General features: G+C 45.2%; 1 protein-coding gene across 1 annotated transcript; it reads left to right on the forward strand.

Annotated features, from left to right (window-relative positions):
- The first annotated feature begins 2,439 nt into the window (after positions 1 to 2,439).
- On the forward strand, positions 2,440 to 11,327 carry LOC140207682 (uncharacterized). The gene is made up of 2 exons (XM_072276241.1): positions 2,440 to 2,561; positions 8,512 to 11,327. Exon 2 carries the CDS (start codon positions 8,952 to 8,954, stop codon positions 9,888 to 9,890), a length of 939 nt encoding a protein of 312 aa, XP_072132342.1. The 5' UTR covers positions 2,440 to 2,561; positions 8,512 to 8,951; the 3' UTR covers positions 9,891 to 11,327.
- Positions 11,328 to 11,401: the final 74 nt, after the last annotated feature.

Raw genomic sequence — 11,401 nt, forward strand, 5'->3', positions numbered from 1 at the left:
GTTGGTCGAATGTATGAGACAGTACACTGTTAAATGCAAAACCCTGAACGGTGTTGATGATCAGAGGGATCTTAGACTCCAAGTTCATCGCTCCCTGAAAGAGACTGCACAGATTGATCCGGTGGTTAAGAAGGCAAATGACGCGGTTGTCTTTATTAGTTGAAGCACTGAGTTGAAAAGTCGGGAAGTTGTGTTGCGGCTGTTGCGAGTCTGCGGTCGGACTGTGACTGTGTCTTTAAGAGCGCCGGAGTGAGGAGGCGGGACTATGACGTCAGTCACAGGCTGACGGCGCTAACTGTGGATTTAACCATAAGAGAGAGAGAGCGATCTGCAGACAGGCAGTCGGCCAGTCTAAAGAGAGAGAGACTGGAAAAGCTGATAGCTTCAGTTTGTCACAGCTGAGGCTTGGAACTCTCCTATGCTCTTGATCATCGGTACACGGAACCACAATGAATGTGTGTGGCTATCACTTCGTACAATCGATAGGAGTGAATTTTGGAATATCTTGGGGGACTGCTTGTGTTAACCCTTGCCTGGGTATGTTGAGTGGTAACACCTGTAAAACGGTATTCCTGTGACAGGTCACTTTCGCTGATAACTCGTATGTGACTTTGTCGAGGGCGCAGAGGAGCTTTACCAGGATACTGTCTGGATTAGAGGGCATGATCTGTAACGAGAGGTTGGACAAACTTGGGTTGTTTTCTCCAGAGCGGCGCAGGCTCGGGTGAGACTGGATAGACGTTTATAAGATTACAAGAGGTAGAGATAGAGTGGACAGACGATATATTTTTCCTGGGGGTTGAAATGTCTAACACATTTAAGATGAGAGGAGATGTGAGCTGCAAGTTTGTTTCTATCTACATTACGACAGTACATTGAACTGATATACGACAAAACAATAACTGTAACAAAGCATTATGGCTGCAGAGAAAGTGCAGTGCAGATAGACATATGGTGCAGGGTCACGTCGAGTTACATTGCGAGGTCGAATCCATTTTATCGTACTGGAGACCATTCATTTGGCTTATAACCACAGACAGGAAGCCGTCCTTGAGCCTGGTGGTACGCACTTTAAGGCTTTTGTATCTCTTCCCCGATGGGGGAGCGGGTTTGCAGCAAGAATGTCCAGGTTGTGAGGATCTTTGAGTACATGGCCTGCTTTTCCGACACAGGGGAAGTGTAGGAAGAGTCCATGGAGGGGAGGCTTGTTTCTCTGATGTTCTCTGCTCTCCAAAGTTCTCTGCAGTTCCTTGCAGTCATGGGCAGAGCAGTAGCCATACGAAGGCGTGAAGTATCGACAAGAAGCTCAGAGACTCGGCCTTCACCCTGCCTTGTGTAGCTGGATCCTGGACTTCCTGTCAGATCGCCGGCAGGTGGTAAGAGTGGGCTCCCTCACCTCTGTCTCTCTGACCCTCAGCACTCATACCCCACAGGGTTGTCTCCTTGGACCCCTCCTTTACTCCCTGTAGACCCATGACCTGTATCGCCACCCACAGCTCCAATCTGCTAATCAAATTCGCTGACGACACTACATTGATTAGCCCAATTTCAAATAATAACGAGAAGTCATTACCCCGACACAGTGGTGTCAAGAAAACAACCTCTCCCTCATGGTGACAAAAAAAAAACAAAGAAGTTGGTTGTGGACTGCAGGAGGAATGGAGACAGGGACTAAATTCAACATTTCCAAGTCAGTTATTGACACAAAATGCACATTTTAATATTGATCAGGACAATATATTTTATACATTGTTAATGACATAAAACATACTTATAGATTGTTACTGACTGAGAATCGTATACTTTGTGTTCCGTGTGTTATCTGAATGTACTTGCCTGTGATGCTGCCACAAGGCAGTGTTTCTCTGTACCTGTACCTTCCCGTACTTGTGCACTTGGCAATAAATTCAACGGGACCTGAGAAAACTCAGTGAGATTTGATTAATGATGATCATCTTGGCAGCTCGGTCAGTTGAATGTTAAAAGACACTGTTAAATGCAAAATCCTGAACAGTGTTGATGATCAGAGGGATCTTAGACTCCAAGATCATCGCTCCCTGAAAGAGACTGCACAGATTGATCGGGTGGTTAAGAAGGCAAATGTCATGGTTGTCATTATTAGTTGAAGCAATGAATTCAAAAGTCAGGAAGTTGTGTTGCAGCTTTATAAAACTAGATAGAACACATCTGGAGTGTTTCATACAGTTCTGGTCGCCCCAATTCTAGGAAGGATGTCGGGGCTTTGGAGAGGGTGCCGAAGAGGTTTACCAGGATATTGCCTGGATTAGAGGGCATGAGTTATTACAGAAGTTTGGACAAACTTACTCTGCCTGCGGTGGGAGACTCTATCGGTCACGTGATCCCGTTTGCCCCTCCCATTTAACTGCAGACGGGCAACATCTGCGCGTCTGTTTCCGAGGCCCCGCCCTCCAGATGACGCAACATTCACTTTGCGCATGCTCAGTGTTGTCTGCGGGCTCAGGAAGGGATCCTCGCCTCTTGGGTTGGGAGCCGGGGGTCGCGATCATTGTCTGCGAGCCGAAGATATCACTTTCCCATCGGTGAGTATTGAGACCGATCCCGAGCGGGGTGATCCGATGTTGGCTGCGAGCCCCGAACTGAGGGCCAGTTCCTCATTTAACTTGCAGTTATCTGGGTTCGTCAAAAATGTGTAGACTTCACTTAATCTGCATTGAACGATCCAAACCAGGAGCCCGGTCTCTCTGTTTCTGCAAAATTGAAATGGAAGTCCCGCCAACAGGTCACATGAGGCTGTGTGCGCAAATCTGCCCCGCCCTCTGCTTTGTGACGCAAGATCACGGTGTGTGTTAAAGCAGTCCCCGGATGGGTAGTGATGCTTCCTCCATATTGTGTTGGGGAAATCTGATGTTGGCCACTGAGTCCCATTAACTCCCCCCAACTCTCCTCACTTCCTGAGGCTCCTCGCATTTGTCCTTGAGCTTCATGGCTGTTGTGTCTTTTCCCAGATTGGGGTGGGTGAGGAAGGAGAACTTCCCAGGTTGTGGGGATCTTTGATTTCACTGCCTGCTTTACCAGGGGACTGGGAAGTCTAGAAGGGAGAATGGTTTCTGTGATGTGCTGATCTGTATCCAAAGGTCACTGCAATTCCTCGCAGTCACGGGCAGAGTAGTTACCATGCAAAGGTGTGAAGTGTCCGGATAGGATGATGTGTTGATGAAGTGAGGTTGGGTGAGGATCAAAGCATATGTGAAAGTTCTTGTTGTTTGTTCTAACTTTGTCATTTTAGAATTTTTATACAGTAGTCTGTGCTATTAATTCAGTATCTGTGTATTGCTGGAGGACCATCAGTGATTGTTCTCGATCCCTTCTCCCACCTGGTTCCATCTGCTTATCCCTGCCCATCTTGTTCAACTACTGTCCAGTCTTGTAACACCACCTCCCACACCCCCCCCCCACCCCACCTGCTTCAGAGATACCCTGCTCTACGGACAACGTGGCAGAGCAGGGTATCTTGCAGGGGACTTTAAATCACACAAGTTTGGATTCATTGATGAAATCTGTTAAATTTCTTTCGTTCACCCCCTGAAATCATTAAAAACGTCCATTAAGCAGCCTTTGAATACAAACTCTCACGCACATGTGATGTTATTCTGGTGCCCCCACATAAAACCATGAGATATACCGTAGGAGCAAAATTAGGCCATTTGGCCCATCGCACCTGCTCTGCCATTTAATCATGCCCGTTCCAATTTTCCTTAGTCCCAGTCTCCTTCCTTTTGCCCATAAACTGTCATCATCAAGAATCTAGAAACCTCTGCCTTTGATATCCATAAATACTTGGCCTTCACAGCTGCCCATGGCAAAGGATTCCACAGATTCAGCACTCTCTGGCTAAAGAAATTCCCCCTCATTCACCTTTCTAAAAGGACGTCCCACTGCCCCCTTTATACTGAGATGACATCCTCTGGTCTCCCAATACAGGACACATCCTCTCCATATCCACTTGATCAAGGCCATTTACCATTTGATAGGATTCAATGAAATCATCCTTCATTCCTCTGAGTACAGGTCCAGAGCCATCAAATGCTCTTCATATGACAGGCCATTCAATTCTGTACACATTTTCGTAAACCTCCTTGGAACTCTCTCCAGTATTAGCACATCCTTTCTGAGATAAGGGGCCCAAAACTGCTGAGAATAATCCAAGAGCTTTATAAAGTTTCAACATTACATCCTAACTTTTATGTTTTAGTCTTCTTGAACTGAATGCTTGCCTTCCTCACCACAGACTCAACCCACAAATTAACCTTTAGGGAATCCTGCACAAGGACTCCCAAGTCCATTTGCACCTCAGATTTTTTTTGTACATTCTCTCCATTTAGAAAATAGCCAACCCTTTCATTTCTTCCAGTGAAGTGTATCATCATGCACCTCCCAACACAGTATTCTATCTGCCATTTCCTTGCCCATTTTCCTGATCTTTCTCTGGCCTCCCTACTTCTCCAAAATGACCTGTCCTTCCACCTATCTTTAAATTCCCTGCAAACTTTGCAACAAAGCCATCAATTCCATCATCCAAATCATTGGCATATAACATGAAAAGAATCGTTCCCAACATAGACCCCTGTGGAACTCCACTAGGAACCGGTAGCAAGCCAGAAAAGGCTGTCTCTATTCCCACTCGCTTCCTCCTGCCAATCAGTCACTACCTTTTCCCTGTAATAACGTAGGCTCAGAGTTTGTTAAGGGTTCTCACGTGTGGCACCTTGTCAAAGGCCTGAAAATCCAAGTACACAACATCAACCAATTCTCCTTTGTCTACCCTGCGTATTATTTCTTCAAAGCATTCCAACAAATTTATCAGACAAGATTTTCCCTTGAGGAAACAATGCTGACTCCGGCCTATTTTATCTTGTGCCTCCAAGTACCTCGAACTCACATCCTTAACAATCGACTCCAACATCTTCCCAACCACTGTCAGATTGAGTGGCCTATAGTTTCCTTTTTTCTGCCTCTCTCCCTTCTTAAAGAGAGGAGTGACATTTGCAATATTCCATTCTTCCAGAGCCATTCCTGAATCAAGTGATTCTTGAAGGATCATTACTAATGCCTCCACGATCTCTCTGGCCACCTCTTTCAGAACTGTGGGCATAAACCATCAGGTCCAGGTGACTTATCTGCCTTCAGATCTTCAGTTTCCTGAGAACCTTCTCTTTTGCTGTGGTCCTTTCTGTACAGGTCCCACCTTCACTGGAAGAGAGCCATGGAACAAAAAGTCTTACCCCTCTCCTTCCCTCCTCCCACCACAAGCCTGATGTCATGCATGGGTTTGCTACACCAGGGTCTGGCGTCATGTGTATGATTCCTTATGTTAGGGTTCCCCAAACTTCTTTGCACCGTGGACCAGTTTAATATCGGCCGACGGGGGAGGGTGTAGGGGGGATGTTCAAGTTCAACGTTGTGTGACAGGGAATGAGGAAAGGTGCAGCTGACTCATATCACCAAATCATATCATTTCCATTCTCTCTGTGTCCTTCATCCTCACTCTCTCTCATCTCCTGTGGTCTGCGCCCCAGTGGTTGGGGACCACTGCCTTACATCTGTGGGTTTGTTTCTCTTGTTTGTGCTGTTTAATATTTTTTTTCCATTCAGACAAGGGAGACACATCCAGATCTGTCACATTCTCTCATTGTGGGTGGGGATTTTTTTTCATTGACTCTATTCCAGTGTTACAAATTGCCGAAGGGCAGCCAATGTTTCGAGGTATATAGCCCTATTAATGCAAGAAGGAAGCCTTTTCTGTTTTTCTGGGCTTCTCAAACATTTGTACACTTCAGTGAAATCTTCCTCCAGAAGTTCCAGAGGAGAAGCTCAGTCTGTCTAATATTTCCACACAATTAAAGTGGGGAATCGTTTATTATTGTCATGTACCGAGGTTTAATGAAAATCTTGTCTTGCATACCATCCTCTCAGATCAACAAATTACAACAGTAGAAAATAGTAAAACATTAACAGAGTGTAACAAAGCATTATGGTTACAGAGAAAATCCACTGCAGGAGGACATATGGTGCAAGGTCACGTCGACTTACATTATGAAGTGAAGAGTCCATCTTATAATGCTGAGGAATATTCAGTTTGCGTATAACAGCAGAATGGAAAATGTCCCTAGGTCTGGTGGTATGTTTTCTGTTCTTTTGTTTTCATTTATCTTCGACCTGATGGGTGGTTGATAATCGATAATGTCTGGTCTGGAGTTCTGGGAATCTTTAATTATGTTGGCTGATTTACTGAGGCTGCAGGAAGTATAGAGAGAGTATAGAGAGAGGCTTGTTTCCATGATGTGTCCACAGTTCTATTTCTTGAAGTCAAAAGAAGAGAATAGCTGTGCAAAGGTGTGAAGTATCCGGATGGGATACTTTTTATGGAGTAAGCTTAAATTTGCCGGATCAATAACCACACTACAAACAGTTCTTTACTTTATCCTTTTCACCAGTTTATTTCTTCGAACTCAGCCGGCGAGAAGCTCAGAGCCAAGCATCAGAGGGACACAACTCCTCTCCCTCTGGCTGCTCATGATGAATCTCTGTCCAACATGCAGAAATGTTACAATTATAGAACTAATGAAATAAAGAGCACTTTAGTTCAACTGGTATTCCCACCAAGGCTGTTGGAGCAAAACTTAATTTCTTAGATAAGAGAGTCCACTAAATCAGGGTTTTAAATACAAATGAATGTTCTGTCCAATCCTTATTAGTTATTCTCTTTCGTTAGACACTTTGTTCAATTCGTGTCTCATGAGAACTCAACTCTACATAACGTTCCCAAGAGATATCTGTGAGTCGTTAATCTAAACAAGCTGCAAGCAGATTCCTCAGTGAAAGACAGAACAGAAATTTGCACACTATCCAGAACAAAGCACACATAAGTTTGGACTTAGTTTTAACCCATTATTTACAAGAGTCCAAGAATCATTTCTTACATCCCCCAATACCCTTAAAACTTCACCACCAGAGTGTTGTAGCAGATAGTTGCCTCTCTGACTGAAAACCTGTGACTAGTGGAGTGCCACATGGATCAGTGCTGGATCTGTTGTTGTTTGTCATCTATATCAGTAACCTGGATGATAGTGTGGTTAACTAGATCAGCAAATTTGTGGATGACACCAGGATGGGTAGTGCAGTGGACAGCGAGGAAGACTACCATGGCTTGCAATGCGATCTGGACCGCTGGAAAAAATGGGTTGAGAAATGGAAAATGGAATTTAATGTAGACCAGTGTGAGGTGTTGTACTTTGGTAGGAGCTGCCAGGGTAGGTGGTACACAGTGACCGGTATGGCACTGAGAAGTATTGTAGAAGAAAGGGATATGGGAATACAGGTCCATATTTCACTGAAAGTTGTGTCACAGTTCAACAGGATGGAAAAAAAGATTTTGGCATATTGGCCTTCATAAACAAAAGTGCTAAGTAAAGGAGATGGATGTTATGTTGACTTTGTACAAGACATTGGTGAGCCATAATTTGGAGTATTGTGTGCAGTTTTGGTCACCAACCTACAAGAAAGATGTAAAAGAGATTGAAAGAGTTCGGAGAAAATTCACAAGGATTTTGCCTGGTCTGGAGGTCTTGGGTTATGAGGAGAGATTGAACAGGTGTGGGCTTTATTCTTTGGAATGTAGAAGATTGAGGGGAGATTTGATGGAGGTGTACCAAAATTATGAGGGTTATAGATGGGGTAGATGCAAGATGGCTTTTTCCAATGAGATTGGTTGGGACTACAACCAGAGGCCATGGGTTGAGGGTGAAAGGTGAAACATTAAGGGGAACATGAGGAGAAACTTCTTCACACAGATGGTCATCCAGGTGTGGAATGAGCAGACAGCCCAACTGGTGCATGTGAGCTCAATTTCAACATTTAAGAGCTTGTATAAGTACCTGGATGGTAGGGGTACAGAGGTAAATAGTTTAAATAGTTCAACACAAACTAGATGGGCTAAAGGGCCTGTTTCTGTGTTGTACTTTTCTATGACTCTGTGACAAGGACATGAAATAATACTAATATTCATGTAGTTCCTTTTAACAACTGTGCGCACCAACCATTCATCTGGGCAGGAAACGTTTACGTGGCTTTAAAACTGTGGCACCTTACATTGACAGTAGATAAAAGAAAATCCCAGCTGCACGTCAACAAAGGCTATTTGTGTGAGTGTGTTTCAGTTACTGTGGGGCCAGGCACCCGTGCAGCTCAGTGGGAACAGGGAATAATACCAATGCAGAGTGTTAACTAAGCCAAGTCACAGACTGGAGACGGCAGAAATATCCCATTCTTATAGAGACAAGAAGAGCATCAGAGAGTTTGATGGTCATTCCAGATACCAGCACTGTGCCCATTTAGAAGAGAATTTCTCCCTCCAATTTGGGTTGAACTTCACTGTAACAGTGAGATACCAGATCACACCTTGGCAACTAAAGTGATCTCATCTGAAATGTTGTCCTTCACCCACTGGTGAATTTTATATATTTTTTTCAGGTTAAAAACGACAAGGAATTTATCTACGGGAATCGCGAACCCAACACACCAGTTTTGCTGTCTCTGTCCACGTATATCCAGAAGTGGAGCAAGGGATTCACTCGATCATCCTTCCTGCTCAGACTCTGGGGAGGGTTTACTCAATCATCCTTCCTGCTCAGACTGTGGGGAGGGATTCACTCGATCATCTAACCGACTGGCATGTCCGTCAGTTTACACAGGGGAGCAGCCGTTCACCTTTTCAGACTGTGGGGATTCAAGGTCATCTCATGAAGGTACATCAGCAAGTTCACACTGGGACAAGGCCATTCACATGTTCTGCATTTGAGAAGGGATTCAGTGGGTCTTCCCACCTGTGGACACACAAGTCAGTTCACACTGGGCAGAGGCTGGTCATCTGCTGAATTTGTGGGGAAGGATTCACTCGGTCATCTGACCCAATGGCTCACCAGCCAGTTTGCACCGGGGAGAGAACGTTCACCTGCTCAGACTGCGGGAAGGGATTTATTTGGTCATCTCAACTGAAGGTACATCAGCGAGTTCACACTGGGGAGAGGCCGTTCACCTGCTCAGAGTGTGGGAAAGGATTCACTCAGTTATCCAACCTACAAGCACACCAGTCAGTTCACACTGGGGAGAGGCCATTCACCTGCTCAGACTGTGGAAAGGGATTCACTCGGTCATCTCAACTAAAGGAACATCAGCGAGTTCACACTGGGGAGAGGCCATTTAAATGTTCAGACTGTGGGATGGGATTCATTCGGTCATCCAACCTATTGGTACACCAGCGAGTTCACACTGGGGAGAGGCCGTTCACCTGCTCAGTCTGTGGGAAGGGATTCACTTGCTCATCTAAACTGAAGGTACATCAGCGAGTTCACACAGGGGAGAAGCCATTCACCTGCTTAGACTGCGGGAAGGGATTCACTCGATCATCTCAACTGAAGGAACATCAGCTAGTACACACAGGGGAGAGGCCGTTCACCTGCTCAGACTGTGGGATGGGATTCACTCGGTCATCCAACCTGTTGGTACACCAGCGAGTTCACACTGGGGAGAGGCCGTTCACCTGCTCACTCTGTGGAAAAGGTTTCACCTTATTATTTCACCTACTGAGACACCAGTCAGTTCACACTGGGGAGAGTTCATTCTCCTGCTCATTCTGTGGGAAGACTTTCACTCAGTCATCCAACCTACAGAGTCACCAACGACTTCACACTGGGGAGAGGCCATTCATCTGCTCAGACTGTGGGAAGGGATTCACTTGGTCATCTCATCTACTAAAACACCAGCAAGTTCACATTGGATGGAGGCTGATCACCTGCTCAGACTTTGGGAAGAGATTCTCTCAGCCATCTCCACCAAATATGCATCATTGAGTTCACACTGGGGAGAGGCTGTTCACCTGCCATGAATGTGGGAAGTGATTCACTTAGTAATCTAACCTTGTGACACACTACCGGGTTCACACTGGGCAGAAAGTTTCAATAAGCTGCATGCTGGATATTCGTCCATCACCGTTGCTGAATGCAATTTCGAGAGTGACTGTCGGTGCTGAAATCTGCAACTATTGCTGCTGCTCACCACACCCAGTTCTGCACCCTGGTCACTGGGCATGGGAGGAGTTTCTTCTGCTGCACATTCACCTTTAATAGGACTGGAGTTTAATATTCTGGATCTGAGACAAATAAATCAGTTCTATTTTAAACTCTTATCTCCGGTACTTAGTGAATTTATAACACAACTAGCGTACAATAGAGTCATCCCAGGCCGGCTGGACCCTGTCAGTTGCATGACAGTCCTTTTCAATCCTCCCCTGTTGTTCCCCTCTCACTCTCCCTGTGGTGATGGCTTCCAAACAGTCACCAACCTGTGGGTGAAGAGGTTTCCTTTGAATTTTCTGCAGACTGAAGAAGTCAAGTTGACTGCAGTTCTGTCTGAGATGTTCTTCACCACTCAAATCTCTGGGCTGAGGAAGAATGACATTGGTAGTTAACGTCCTTATTCACGGCTCATTTCCACATTATGGGTCATTTTCCCTGCTTTGAAAGGGTCCTTAGAAATCACCCCTGTCCTCTAAAGACTGAAAGCAGAATGGGAAACCATCAGTTGGATGTTCAACGAAGCAGGGTCAGAAACCAGAGGTGGGCACATGGCAGAGTTTGGGGATCTGGACGATGGTCGGGGTAAGAACGTATGATGAGGAGAAGGGAATCCGCAACAGGCCGTGGCAACGAATGACAGAGTAGCAACATTTGGAAGCTGAGTGACGGGGAAAATCTTTCGGTTGTCTGACTGATGACACAAACAATATCTGTGCTGAGGTGCTCCACTGGTCGAGGAACATGTGTGTGTTGGGAATGGTTTTATCTAGTGAGGGAGTTGTTCCTGCTTGTTTATCCAGTAATATTATATCCGGATGGTTATTATGGATTGTCCTATCTGAAAAAATGTATTGATTATCATATAATTTGTAAGATTTTGACTCTAAAACTGGATCAGGCTTGAATTTATGGTGCCTTAATGAAGTGATGGAGGGCATTCATGAGTCTGTATTTTAAATCAAGATTTTGGTGAATGATATTTGCGACTTGATTGTATATTTGTAAGTAATCAGATTAAGTTAAGCTGCTGCAGGATCCTGGAATGTGGCCTTTTATATATTGGCGAGACCCGACGCAGACTGGGAGACCGCTTTGCTGAACATCTACGCTCTGTCCGCCAGAGAAAGCAGGATCTCCCAGTGGCCACACATTTTAATTCCACATCCCATTCCCATTCTGACATGTCTATCCACGGCCTCCTCTACTATAAAGATGAAGCCACACTCAGGTTGGAGGAACAACACCTTATATTCCGTCTGGGTAGCCTCCAACCTGATGGCATGAAC

This window comes from Mobula birostris, chromosome 13 (assembly GCF_030028105.1).
Source record: "Mobula birostris isolate sMobBir1 chromosome 13, sMobBir1.hap1, whole genome shotgun sequence".
NCBI classification, from domain to species: Eukaryota; Metazoa; Chordata; class Chondrichthyes; order Myliobatiformes; family Myliobatidae; genus Mobula; species Mobula birostris.